Source organism: Cydia splendana, chromosome 5 (genome assembly GCF_910591565.1).
Source record: "Cydia splendana chromosome 5, ilCydSple1.2, whole genome shotgun sequence".
NCBI classification, from domain to species: domain Eukaryota; kingdom Metazoa; phylum Arthropoda; class Insecta; order Lepidoptera; family Tortricidae; genus Cydia; species Cydia splendana.
Genome location: NC_085964.1, coordinates 23,070,542 through 23,085,473, shown reverse-complemented (window position 1 = coordinate 23,085,473; position 14,932 = coordinate 23,070,542). Strand labels below are relative to the sequence as shown.

The 14,932-nt window shown below is 36.6% G+C and overlaps 1 protein-coding gene across 1 annotated transcript; it reads left to right on the top strand.

The window, feature by feature from the left end:
* The first annotated feature begins 10,216 nt into the window (after nt 1-10,216).
* LOC134790954 (enhancer of mRNA-decapping protein 4-like) lies at nt 10,217-14,794 on the top strand. The gene is made up of 8 exons (XM_063761978.1): nt 10,217-10,428; nt 11,236-11,356; nt 11,902-12,010; nt 12,182-12,347; nt 12,582-12,729; nt 13,339-13,507; nt 14,036-14,247; nt 14,485-14,794. The coding sequence occupies exons 1-8, from the start codon at nt 10,257-10,259 to the stop codon at nt 14,660-14,662; spliced, it is 1,275 nt and encodes a 424-aa protein (XP_063618048.1). The 5' UTR covers nt 10,217-10,256; the 3' UTR covers nt 14,663-14,794.
* Nucleotides 14,795-14,932: the final 138 nt, after the last annotated feature.

Genomic DNA, 14,932 nt, shown 5'->3' with positions numbered 1-14,932 from the left:
GAAGTATTCCCCCTGTCTGGGCAAGTGGGCATAGTCAAAACCAGTTCCAGTCAAAACCACTCAATGAATAATACTAGAATTTTAGTAAAACTAAAAGGAAAATGTAAAAATCACATTGATTTAATAATAATCATCACATTTTCAATATATATACAGTGGTACTACTAAACTAAATTAATAACTAGCTTAAATCTAAAATAGGCCCTTGAGGCATTGTACCAAGGATGCTGGCATCACATTTTTATGAGTAGGTAAGGTGTAGTTCAATGACATTGTTTTTATACGTTATTTATTCATTAATTTTTTATAGCTTAATTGATATAATTATATTCTTATTTTGAGCGTGTATATTTGTTTCTTTTTTAATTTTTATTTTATATATTTTATTTTATTTATTTTATTTATTTTATTTATTTTATTTATTTTATTTATTTTATTTATTTTATTTATTTTATTTATTTTATTTATTTTATTTATTTTATTTATTTTATTTATTTTATTTATTTTATTTATTTTATTTATTTTATTTATTTTATTTATTTTATTTATTTTATTTATTTTATTTATTTTATTTATTTTATTTATTTTATTTATTTTATTTATTTTATTTATTTTATTTATTTTATTTATTTTATTTATTTTATTTATTTTATTTATTTTATTTATTTTATTTATTTTATTTATTTTATTTATTTTATTTATTTTATTTATTTTATTTATTTTATTTATTTTATTTATTTTATTTATTTTATTTATTTTATTTATTTTATTTATTTTATTTATTTTATTTATTTTATTTATTTTATTTATTTTATTTATTTTATTTATTTTATTTATTTTATTTATTTTATTTATTTTATTTATTTTATTTATTTTATTTATTTTATTTATTTTATTTATTTTATTTATTTTATTTATTTTATTTATTTTATTTATTTTATTTATTTTATTTATTTTATTTATTTTATTTATTTTATTTATTTTATTTATTTTATTTATTTTATTTATTTTATTTATTTTATTTATTTTATTTATTTTATTTATTTTATTTATTTTATTTATTTTATTTATTTTATTTATTTTATTTATTTTATTTATTTTATTTATTTTATTTATTTTATTTATTTTATTTATTTTATTTATTTTATCTATTTTATTTATTTTATTTATTTTATCTATTTTATTTATTTTATTTATTTTATTTTATTTACTTTATTTATTTAGTGACATAATTAAGCCCGTTTCTACATGTTTTAAATTAAATTAATTCATTTATAACGTAAGCGTTCAAGTACGAGTATATTACCCGCTTTTGGGAATATTACCGGGAAGAATGGTAATTTACTGGTAATATTCCCAAATGGTAAAATACCGGTAATGGTATTTTACTCTCTGCACATCACTAGTTGGGTCCCGTGGTACTAAAGAGCTCCTCCTCATAGACATGACCATCTGCCAACAAATCCGGCGGAACAGGGGGGCCCTCTCAGCAGCCTGGATTGACTACAAGAAGGCCTATGATTCGGTGCCTCACTCATGGCTGGAGAGGGTCTTAGAGCTGTATAAAGTTGATACAGCTTTAAGAGCCTTTCTAAGCGCGTGTATGAGGCGATGGACCACAGTCCTTCGTCAACCAGGAGGCGGGGATGAGAGCCCTGGCCCGCAGGATTTTATAAGGATTGAGCGAGGAATATTTCAGGGTGATAGTCTGAGTCCTCTGTGGTTGTGCCTAGCTCTGAATCCTCTCAGTACCTTGCTGAAGGATTTAGAACTAGGTTGCCGGCTTCGGAGAGGGGGTGAAGTCATTTCTCACCTTCTGTACATGGATGATCTCAAATTATTTGCACCAAATAGCCAAGACTTGGTGGAGCTACTGAAAACTACCGAAGTCTTCAGTAATGCCATCAACATGGAGTTTGGTGTCGATAAATGTGCGGTTATGCATGTACAGCGGGGGAAAGTTGTAAATTCAACAAATTTACAACTTTCTGAGACAATGTCTTTCAGATCCATCTCTGAATCAGAAACCTATAAATACCTTGGCATGTCACAGTCGTTGGGTATTGAGGAAGAAGGTATTAGACGGTCGGTGAAGGAGCGCTTTTTCAGTCGGCTCACAAAAGTCCTTAACAGTCTTTTGTCAGGAGGCAACAAAGTGCGCGCCTTCAACGCCTGGGTAATGCCCCTACTCACATACTCCTTTGGCATACTAAGGTGGACTCAGACCGAGCTGGACGCTCTGGATCGGAGGGTCCGGTCACTGCTCACCACACATCGCATGCTACACCCACGCTCGTCAGTTATGAGATTGTACATCCCACGGAAGTGTGGAGGCCGAGGCTTCCTAAACGCCAAGGATCTCCACAACCGCGAGGTGTACAATCTCAGGAAATATTTCCTTAACAACGAGTGTGGGATGCATCGTGATGTGGTGGCAGTAGACAGGAACCTCACGCCGCTCTCCTTGGCAAACGAGAACTGGCGCAAACCTGTGGTACTAAGTACTGCGGATCGCAAGGCGGCATGGGAGAGTAAGGTGCTACACGGGCGGTTCTACAAGGCCCTCACGGGACCCGATGTGGACCTGCTCGCGTCGGTGAACTGGTTACGATTCGGGGACCTCTTCGGAGAAACCGAGGGTTTTGCCTGTGCAATTGCGGACGAAGTGATGATGACGAACAACTATCGGAAATATATCCTGAAGGACGGTACGGTCGACATTTGTCGGGCATGCCGCCGTCCCGGAGAGTCACTCAGGCATATTATCTCCGGTTGTTCTCATCTTGCTAACGGCGAGTACTTGCACAGACATAACCTCGTAGCCAGAATTATTCACCAGCAGCTTGCCCTCCTATACGGCCTTGTGGACCGCGAAGTGCCGTACTACAAGTACTCACCTGCGCCAGTTCTCGAAAATGGTCGTGCCACGCTCTATTGGGATCGATCTATCATCACTGACAGGGCTATTGTAGCCAATAAGCCTGACATCGTGCTGATAGATCGATCGCAGCGCCGGACCGTGCTCGTCGACGTCACCATCCCCCATGATGAGAATCTCGTGAAGGCCGAGAAGGACAAGTCCAGCAAGTACCTAGACTTAGCCCACGAGATAACCGCTATGTGGGATGTTGACTCGACGATCATTGTTCCTATAGTCGTGTCAGCGAACGGTCTCATAGCGAAGAGTCTCGACCAACACCTAGAGAGACTCTCGCTGGGTGGTTGGATCAAGGGTCAGATGCAGAAGGCGGTAATTTTGGACACGGCGCGTATAGTACGTCGATTCCTCACTCTGCGGCCCTGACCACCGGCAGCTTGGACCCTGCCCCGCTGCCGGCGGCACCCTAGGTTAGGTTTTTTATAATGTGTTTATATATTTTTGTTATGTTTTGTAAGTGTTTTTATATTTTACTTTTATACTCACATTGTAAAACCCTAACCTAAGACCCTAATTGAATAAAGATATAAAAAAATACAGATACAAAAACAAAAAAAAATCTATAATATTTAGAGGTGTAAATGTCTCTAGGTGTCAGAACTATAAGATTATATAGTTTATCAAATTATCCTTAGAGATGTATAGGGTCTCCAAGAGTCAAAATCCTGTAAAATTAACACATTCATCAGAGAAAATAAACATACGAGAGCAGAATGAGGCGTCTCACTGTAATTAAACTCAAAAATAAAGTTACTAGGTATCTAGCGCGTGTTAGCTTAAACAGACCAGTCTCCACAAACAGCACCAGTTCAAGAGTATGACCCGTATCTCAGCCATCGCCTCCCTCAACCTTCATTCGGGAAAGTGGCGACCCGATCAACGACGCCACCGTAAGCAAAGACTTTTAAGCGAGCATGACATGTTCAAGCTAGCAGCCTATATTAATATTAAAATAGTAATAATATGTAGCTGTAAGACACAGCATTTTGTGCTCGTATGTTACATAAAAGACAGTATAGCTTCACATAATTACTAGCCTAAATTGACTTAGAGGCAAGGACCGGAAAACCCCTCTTTACGCTTAATCCTATCCATTCGGTAACCCAATCGATTCGGTTACCGTATCATTCGGTAACCCTATCATACTGTTACCTGATTGTAATGGTAAGCTTATTGAAACGGTAACCTTAACCTTTAACCGAGTTAATCTCAAAACCCCATCGCGATAGGGTTTTTGTTAGCGGTTTTTAACAGGTTTTTATTCGGTTATGGTAACCTTTATTATCGGTTGCTTATACGTTTGCAACATCCGTATTTAGTGATGTGCCGTCAGTAAAATACTAAAAAAAATAGTTGTTTTATTAATTGTTAACTTTCTTAATTTTGTTTTTTTTTTTACTTTTTTGTTTATTTATTTACTATAATTCATTTATTTCATTAATGTTATTTATTTTATTAATGTAATTTATTTTATTAATGTTATTTATTTTATCAATGATATTCATTTTATTAATGTAATTTATTTTATTAATAATATTCATTTTATTAATGTTATTTATATGATTAATATTATTTATTTATTTTGATTATTTTGTTTATTGTATTTATTGAGTCCGACTCGCACTTGGCCGGTATTTTATTTTTTACATTAAATTAGGCACAGTGAGCCATTGAAGTGTTTCGCTATCCACCATCCGGTCCGGTTGTACCTGATGATTTAGTTATCACATTAAAAGCAATACGGGTATCGACCAATACAAAGACTATGCGGCAGTAAATTAAAGTAATAAAATTAGGTATAAATTAGACAAGAAACTATTATTATTTACTTCTATCTATACGGCACCCAGACTGCATTTTAATCCAGGAATATTATTAAGAATATAAAATCATGATTACATTTACTTGATTAACAATGAGATTACTCTTATTTAGAGATGGGTAGTGAGTAAATACTCACAGGTAAAAACCGAGTAAATACTCAGTATTTACTCAATATACCCGTATTTACTCGTTTATACCCAAATTGGTGAGTATAAACTATTTAGAGTGCTGAAAGGGGCATATAAATTTGAAATATAGGTGTATTTTGTAAGCCGCTACTGGCTTAAGTACTCAAAATTGTAAGGAATGTATTTTTAAGAGGGGCACTCCATACATGTAACTAATTGTCACAAAAAAAAAAATTCAGAAACCACCAACGTGTTGCACATCATTAAATGGGTCTTTAAAAATAACTGGAATGTTTCTAAGAACATTTTTGGATAAATTGAATATTTTTGAAAAAAAACCGTTTCGAAAGACCAAAATAATGTTTATCTCTCTATAACTTTAGAACCAAAGTTCAGAAAAAATCTGAAAACTTATCGGGAGATTAACCGTATAATAGAGTACAAAAAACAATATTTTGAACATCATCGGTTGAGCCATTTTCGAGTTTTCTTTAAAAAACCCTTAATAAAAGGTCGTAAGTGCCGTGTAAACACGCACTTTTGCGCGACATGCAGTTATCTCGAACATCGATAGAATTTAAGTACCTTATTTTTAAAGTAAATACCTTCTTATTTAAAACAAAATTGTTAACTATGAATTATCACAATTTGCCTCTCACTAATAATTACCTTTTTTTCCTAAATTAAGCTTCCTATATGCTTTTTATTTTATAGATATTGTTAATACACGTTAGCACTCTTGAATGAAAGACAATTTTGTTCTTAAATCTCACTTTTTGAACATTTTATAAGCAATCGTTTTTACCCACCTAAATGAGTAAATACGGGTATTTATCGGGTGCTTTGAGTAAATACCGAGTAAATACTCAGTATTTACTCACCCCTACCCATCTCTATGCACGTGCCGCCGCAATGCGCAGGTGGCTTGCACCTGTGTGACCTTGAGCGCGCACGTGGCCGACCGGCCGGCCTAGGGCATGCAGTACCGGTCCCGGTACCAAGAATTTCATTTCCCGGTTCTGGGCATGGCCGGAACCGGGATTCCCGGTTCTTCCCGGTTCTCAAGGCATCTATTGATTACTTTTAAGAAATTGTTTGTGTTAGCGTACAATCTTTATGAATAACTTATTTTCATATAAATAATTGCATAAGAATTAATAAATGACTTATTTTATTTAAAAAAAAACGCTTAATTGGCGTTCCAACCTATTTTACGAAATTAACCGGCACACTTTGCCTCCGCCTGGGCCGAGCCACAACACGGCCGTAGCGTAGTCGATGCACTCAGCACTATGATCAGTGTTGCCAACTCGGATTTTGAAAAAATGCTAGACTAATGTCTAGATTATGCCAAAATTATGCCAAAGATTTTTGAAATATGCTAAAAAAAATGCTAAAATGTCACTTGAAAATAGACACCTACAATAATATGGTGTCTAAAAATCTTCACTAAAAACACCGTACTTTGTCAGTAGAAAAAGGCGCGAAATTCAAATTTTCTATGTTTCTATGGGATGATAATCCTTCGCACCTACTTTATTTTTAAATTTTTTCGTTTATGTTTACTAACGGAAATGGCTTGACAGACTATAGTTACGACGGTTACGAGTCTGCTGTTGTTTGGCAATATAGGCTGGCCGCAGACGCACTGAATTTTCATTCGGTTTCCGGACGGTCAGGTGTGAACGGGACGTCGCTATACACATAATTATACATGTCTCGTTTGCACCTGTCATTCCGGACGGAAAATTCCGTGCGTCTGTGGCCAGCCTTATTATTGACCAAATGAGCTCAAAATGCGAGCAAAGCTTCTCCGTTTCAGGCATATAACCGCGAACATCGAAAATCGAAAGTTTCCACTATCTCTGTCAATCTAATTACGCCTTAATTGGAGTAAATGAGGTAGTCGCTCGAAATTTTCATTATCGACGTTCGTGGTAGGCCCTCTGTAAATTTATGTACGTAAATACCTACAAGATCAGTGAAGGCCAGTCCAGATGGGACAATTTTCGCCCAACCTGATTAAATTGTCTGATCAAATCTGCAAAACCGAACTCAAATATGTCAACCCACGAAAAAATCAGAGGTCAATTTAACTGAAGTTATTTGCCATTTAAAAAAAAACATATATAGTCCGTCGACGTCCATCCACACAAGTCCCACACAACGCCCACAAAAGTCAAATTCGTATGAAAATATGAACCACATAAGGCGATGGCGCATATTGTTGCTGCCAAGTTGGTGCAAACTTGGCTTAGACTAAATTATGCTAAAAAATATGCCAGATGCTAAATGGAAAATTTCGGTGCCAAAGTGAGTGAAATTATGCCAGATCTGGCATCATTTATGCCAAGTTGGCAACACTGATTATACGAGTATCCAAATCCAAGACAACAAAGTCCCGCCCCCCAACCCCGAAAATAAAAATAAAATAGTCTCCGTGCATAACACAAAAAGATTCACTCTGAAATAATGACGGGTATCTGAGGAGCGGTGTCGGAGTGGGATGGCGGGGGATGATAGCGTAGCGAGTGAGAGGGACAGTGCGAACTTGTTTTTTAAATATTATATCTCTAAAATGTGTGACAAGGACGGCATGATTCCATGTACTGCTGCTCAGTAAATTATATTGTTGTCTTGGATTTGGATACTCGTATAATTGTAATCAAACTTCACAGGTAAGTTCGTTTGATTATTAATTTTACACAAAAACTCTCACACGGTTGCAATTTAAGATGAATTATTTAGATACATGTAAATTTTGAGTGAAAATCACCGAGCGCCGGTTTTACTTTTTAATTTTTCATTTTTTCTAGTTACGACAGCCAACATGGCAATGATAATTCCATTCAGCCAAATAATTAAAAAAGTTTGTTGGTGAAATATCGTATTATTTAGCATTTTATTTAGATAATAACAAATAGATATCTCCTTTATATCGTGTAATAATATTTTTTGGACGTAATAAATGTTTAGTGGCGAAATAACATTTTTTTTGCTCCTTCGAACTCTTTGGTGAGAACGTATGGATTTCGGTCAATGAGGTTGTCTATGTTGCTCTAAGAAATATGTTATGGATTGATGACGTCACTGTTTAGAACGCTTCTGATTGGCGTTTCAGTAATAATGGCCGATTGGAGAATTTTGCAGTTTTATTTTATTGAATATATTAATAATCCTTCAGTTTATACTGAGATTGGGCCATTTTTTAGAATCATATTAACATATATGTTTCTTTGAAACCATTATTTCCGTGATTCTTTGTTACTTGCAACAGGCCTATTATATTAATCCGTATGGAAGTAACATTTTTATGGCGGCTGACTATTGGAAACTACTTTTTTGTACAAAATCCAATAGTCAGCCTCCCCTGGCTGACTAATGGGTTTGAAGCAGTAATTTTATTTTTTCATATTTTTTGGTCCCGTGGTTCTAAAGTTAGAGGGGGGGGGGACACATATTCTTTTTCTTTCGGAGCGCATATTTCCGAAAATATTAACTATATCAAAAAATGGTTTTAGGAGGCCCTTATTCGTTTTGAAAGGCCTATCCAACGATATCCCACACTAACGGGACAAAGCAAAAAAAAATTGAAAAAAAAACTTTTTGTATGGGAAGTACCCTAAAAAAAATTTTTTTTTACTTTTTATTAAAATAAAAACCGTTCTGTCGCAATGCATGATTTATGTATCCATGCCAAATTGCAGCTTTCTAGCACTAACGATCACGGAGCAAAGCCTCGGACGGACAGACAGACCTGGCGAAACTATAAGGGTTTCTAGGTAACTACGAAACCCTAAAAGTAACATGATAATAGGCATGGTGACAATTTTTTAGAACTGTATTCATTTTATAGATAGACACGTAATTATTACAAAAAAAATATTTAAAATTTTTATTCATTAATTTTAAACACTAAATAGAGCTTAATTAGTTTAGTGTTTATAGTTTGAGCCTAAACGCTCCAAGCTGTCACGTGACGTCACGACATCATAAATAAACAAACTGCTGCCAAAATGTCAGTCCTAGCGTAGATCAAAAGCTGTAGTATTTCATTTATCTCTCTTTCTAAAAGATAAGTATTACGTAAATATATAAGCTAAAATAATGAATAACAAGTTTTACATGTCTTATGCAGTGCCTATGTGTAAAAGAACAACAATCAAGACCCTAGAGTATAAAACAAATATTTGTTACATTTACATGATACTTACGTTGCAGTTACGAATTTTGACTTGAATGATATTGTTAATTGCGCACTATATGTATACATATGACGTTCAGCGATGATAAATCATTTCAAAAATGAATCACAATAACTGATTTCACACAAAAACACTTACGCTTACAATTTAAGATGAATTATTATGATACAACTAAAATTCTGAATGCAAATATAGCGGGCGCAGATATATTTTTTTTTGTTTCCGACAGCCAACGTGGCAATGATAAACTCCATTCAGCCAAATAATTAAAAAGATTTTGGTGAAATATCTTATTATATAACATTTTATTTATTTAATAACAAATAAATATATACTATATATTATGTAATAATATTTTTTGTACGTAATAAATGTTTATTGTCGAAATAAAAAATACATACTTACAGTTTTTGAACATCCAAACTCTTTGGTGGTGTCGTATGGATTACGGTCAGGTTTGACGACTTGTCTGTGGTGTTTCTCATGTCATGACGTCACGCGCTCCGATTGGCGTTTACAGTCACGTGATACTGGGCATTATTTTAAATACTTTTGATTATTTATAATTAATTTATTACGCATATTTACACTTGCAAAATATGATTTTCAGCATTCTAATATTCCCTGCTATGGTAAAAACATAACATGTTATATATTCGCGATTCATGTCAACATGCCTATTACCATACATTATTTAAGTTTAGATTTGCGTTTTATAAGCGATTGTCACTCTTGCCTCCTGATCACTCTTCTAGTAACTTTGTTTATTCTACAGATCGATTAAATTACACCCAAAAAAATACCATTCCGCTTCCCGCTTGCAAAAATGTTTGCATACATACCTACGTAAGTACTTAATAAAGTTTTGCAATAGGCTACTGGGCTACAATAACCGCGAAAATCGAAGCTCGCAAGTTACGGGCATCGTTCTCCTTTACTCCAATTAAGGCGTAATTATAGTGATAGAGAAAGATGCCCGCAATTTGCGAATTTCGATGTTCGCGGTAGGCCCTCTGTTAGGTACAGTATCACGTACCTTCCATGTATTGAAATTTCAACTTTACTGCACAAGCGATAAAGTCCATTCCAACTGCTTAACAAACTAATTTTGTAACAACAAAAAGAGGGTACTTATACAAAACTTAAACGTACAAATACAAAATGGCCGGTGCCGCTCCGTCGAAGAAAATGAAGCGCTCGAAATCTTTAGATTCTTTGGTAGAAAATGTGTATAAAAATAGTGAGTGGGACGACAATTATACTGGTGATGACAGTGGTGTGCAGTCTCATGATGGCTTCTCGAGTTTGGAGAGGAAAGTTGACAAATTGAGTGGTGAGTAAATTTGGATGAATTGGAGCGCATTAAGACTGCGTCGAGCAAAATCTTAGTAGCACTTATTTTATAAGAAATCTGAAACAGATATTTACGTAAAAGATATATTTTTGCTGTGGGCTACCGTTTACGAGTTATTTACGAAAAACTGAAAAAAAAACGATTGTAGAACAAATTGTAAGTAACTTTCCCACCTTAATAATATTTTGCATTGAGATCACTCTAACCCACGCTTAATATTATTTTTTATCTCCCATTTATCAACAGATTTGTATAATAAACTATATATTTTCTTAAACGTAATAAGTGTAGCTTTACGACTGTGTTTTTTGTTTTCAGATTCCTGATATACTTTAAAAAAAAATGGTGATTATATAAAAATCAAAAATATGTTTTTTAGTCTTTTCTCCTTTATTCTTTTTTTTGTTAGAAAGTGCATTGTTTTTGTTCTAAAAATAGATTACTCATCCTCATTTTATCCGAAAATGATATATTACATGCCCTAATAGCTATATTTTTAGAGAAATGTTGCTGCAAGTGAAGCGCGGCAGCGTCGAACTTCCCCCCTCCCCCCCACTAAATGAGAGGTGGCTCTCGACGGCTCCCGGTCTGTATCTGCTCAAGACCAGCTAAGAATCAATTGTGCCAAGTTTCAGCGCATAGTCTCAAAGTGCAAGGTCCCCATACAACGGTGTGCACTAACAAACCAGCTACAAGTCAATACAACATTTACAGTGACACCATAATACATCATTCATCAATTATTATATATTGTCTTAAAAATTTAACATGAGCTACCTTCGGCAGATATCTGCGCGGAGCAAACCCGACTGCTGGCCGACCTGGCGGCGCAGGTCCGCGTCCGGAGCGCCGGCGACGAGCTGGGCGCCGTGCTGGCCGAGCTGCTGGACAAGCTTGCCGAAGACGGGTACGTGAGTTTGCTTGCCATATGAGAAAATAGGCGTGAGCTCGGGGCAGAGGGCTCTAAAGAGAGTGAACCGAAATGGCTACTGTTTTGTGAAGTGATTTTTTTATCAAATATTTATTTATTTATTTATTTAAATAATGTAAATTTAAATAATATAAATAATGAATATTCAACTACAGAAGCTATATATAAAATTATAATAAAATTAAGAACTAAACTAATCTAAATAAAAATAAATCTAAATAAGGCCCCCGCGGCATTGTGCCTAAGATGCTGGCAGTATTCCCTCCCTGAATGGCAATACTAATCCGCTGCAAAAGAAAGCTACCAGCTCTCTGGTCACCGGTAGTATCGATCGACCAGCTTTTTGCACAGTTCTTTAAAAAGAACAAAATGTGCGCTTGGACTCCACGGCCCCAGTGTCTCGACACCGAATGCCAAAAAATGGTAAAGGATTGGTAACGATCGAAACAACAAGAAGAAAATGATTTTTATTTTTCTTTTATATTATATAGAAGTTATTACCTATATTGTATTATATTTAGGGAAAAGAATGGAGAGAGCGGTGCCAGGAGTCTCCTGAGCGCCATTGAAGCGCGGCCCAGCCTGGAGCGCCGCGTTGGGACTGCGCTGACGGACTTACTACAGAGCGAGGTACTTAATGACAAATCACGATATGGACGAAATTCGAAATGACGAATCGCGATATAAACGAAATGCGTTTTGACGAATCGTGAAATAGACGCGACGGACGAACTGCGTATTAGGCGAGGTGTGTTTTATGAAAATTGAAATAATGTTTTATTTTTGTATTTTGTATTACAGGACTTGAAACAGCGCATAGTGTCGTCAACGACTGCGTCTATTAAGGAGCTTATAAGGAATTTATTCAGCATTGAAGTGTCGTCGCTGTACGTACCGGTCATGGAGCGCGCGCACCGCCAGCTGCTCAAACATGTCACCAAGATGGTCGCCACTGCGTTTGCTGACCGTAAGTGTTATCATGTCAGCAAAAGTTATTGATTGTAATAGAGTCTAAGATAAAAACGTGCCCGCCAGTTTGACATCCGAAACAGTTGTCCGGCGCTGTTTCTGACGTATAGCTCGAGGATAACATTTGCATGCTTAACCAGCAGAATATGCCATCGTACGGATATCTTTCCAATCTACTTCTTGTACCACATTTTAAGCAAATAAATTGTATTACTGTTTATTGTTTCCACAGTGGAAGAGAATACCGCATGCAACGCCGAAGCCTTGCGGCAGACGTCACAGTCCTTACAAGCAGCACTGCAAAGACACGAGAGCTTGTTGAAGCAAGCGTGCGACGGCAGTAGTCGGCTGGTGGATGCTGTCACTAGTACTACGGAGAAGTAAGCTTTAACCTCCTGTTAGTGTATAATGAAGATCCTGACTGATGAGTTTTTAGTCATCTAGGGTATTTGTATTATTTTCGAAAATATTTTTTTCTGCTCTATATATTATATACATCACAATCGAGATTTGAACTCATGTTTCTTGGCCACCGCAAACACATGAAAGGTTAAGCATATAGTCTTACTGCAAACCGCCTGTTGCCTGATTAACAGTCATGAAAATCACCACAGGGTGCTTATAGTTTCCATTACTTTTGTGTTGGGTTACTTAATTACTTTTACAGAAATTCTAGGTACCAAAAATCACTACAATCACTACACCTTATAAAAAAAACAAAGTCCCCGGCCGCGTCTGCCTGTGTATGTATTTTCGCGATAAACTCGAAAACTACTGAACGGATTTTCATGCGGTTTTCACCACGTTTTCACCTATCAATAGAGTGATTCTTTAGGAAGAGTTAGGTGTATAATTTGTTAAGGTTTTGTGTAAATTAGTTGAACTACACATGCGAAACTGGGGCGGATCGCTATAGTGTATAATAAAATGAGGTGGACACAACTTTCAAATATACCATGGGGTCTTAAAGTGGGTTCTGTTTTTCTCAGGGTCATCGAGCGAGAGCTAAAACAGTGGCGTGAGGAAGTCTCCAACGCTATGCCGCAAATGTCGGAGTGCGACTCTGGCCGAGCTGAATCTCCGGACCCGCTCCCGGTAGCTAGCCCAGAGCTACCTGAAGTCAACGAAAGTGCTGGCCTGTCTCCTGTCGATCGCATGGTAAGCCTGATGCTAGGAACTGTTTGACATGATGCGGCTTTCTAACCACTGCATATGTAGCTCATACACATAAACCGGGCGCGAGACGGGCGGTTACTCACACCTCACACGGCTCACACCCTGAAATATAAATAAACATGCACGCAGTCTCAGAGGAATTTACTTTCGTGAACACTCCTTTTGTATTCTACAATAAACTTCTGTAGAGGTTTTCTAAAGGAACTACATAGTTCAGGAAAAGAATGTAAGTATAGGTTTTTAAAGGCAAGACAACTCGCTTAAATAAGTTACTTGCGTGCTTACGCTTTTTACAACCAACAAAGGCCACACGACACTGACCTGGAATAAAAACAGCTCTGAGGGCCTATCTTCTCTGTCACTCTCTCATCTCTGGGCATCTTTCTCTTTTGCTCCAGTTACGGTGTCTAATTACACCGTAACTGGAGCAAAAGAGAAAGATGCCCGCAATTTGCGAACTTCGGTGTTCGCGATACGCCCTCTGAATGACTGCTTTCTTTTCTGTTCTAGATGTATACAGCGGAAGTATCCATGCTGATCCGCTCCGGCGACGTGAACGGCGCGTTCTCCCGCGCGCTGCTGGCGGCGGACCTGGCGGTGGTGATGTCGGCGTGCCGAGCGGTTGCGGTGGCGGCGCGGCCGGCGCTGGCGCAGCCGGTGCTGCTGAGCCTGCTGCAGCAGCTGGCCACTGACTTGCTGCTGGATACGCCGCTCAAGTGCAGGTAAATTTAGTATTTGCCCTAAAAAATTGCACTTTACGGACTGGAAGTATGGTGAATTGGAAATTTCAGGCAAAAGTATAATATCAAAATTTTATTTAAATAGTGATATTTAATATTTTGAGCAAAACCCCGCATCCTTGGGCTAGATATATGTCAACGACATTGGTTCTCTTGTGGGTCTCATCTCCTTAGACGAAGTTCTTGAGACAGATTTTGACTGTGACACGCTTGTTGCAGTTACTTGGAGTACGCCTTACTAAACCTAAACCCCGCGGATCCCGTGACGCGGGTGCACCTGCCCCTCGTGGTGGGCGAGCTTCATCGCTACCTCACCGCCTTCCTCCAAAAGTACCCCCACCATTTACAGGCCCACAGAATAGCCACTATTATTGATACTGCACAAAAACTTCTCTGATATGAAATGTTGCCTGTTGAAATTATGTTTTATTTTTATATTTTATTGAAAATTAGTTTTAAGGCTTGGTAGTTTTAATATGCATCATTTTTTTCTTTTAATTTTAATAGATATTAAAGTTATGAAAGAGAACATGTTTTATTATTTATTTAAATCAGTGTAGGTATTGAAGCATTTACAAATAATATGTTTTTGTTCTTATGAAAATAGAATCACAGAACCCTAAAATACAAACATAATGTTCACGGTTAGTTAAACTTGTGACTCTGC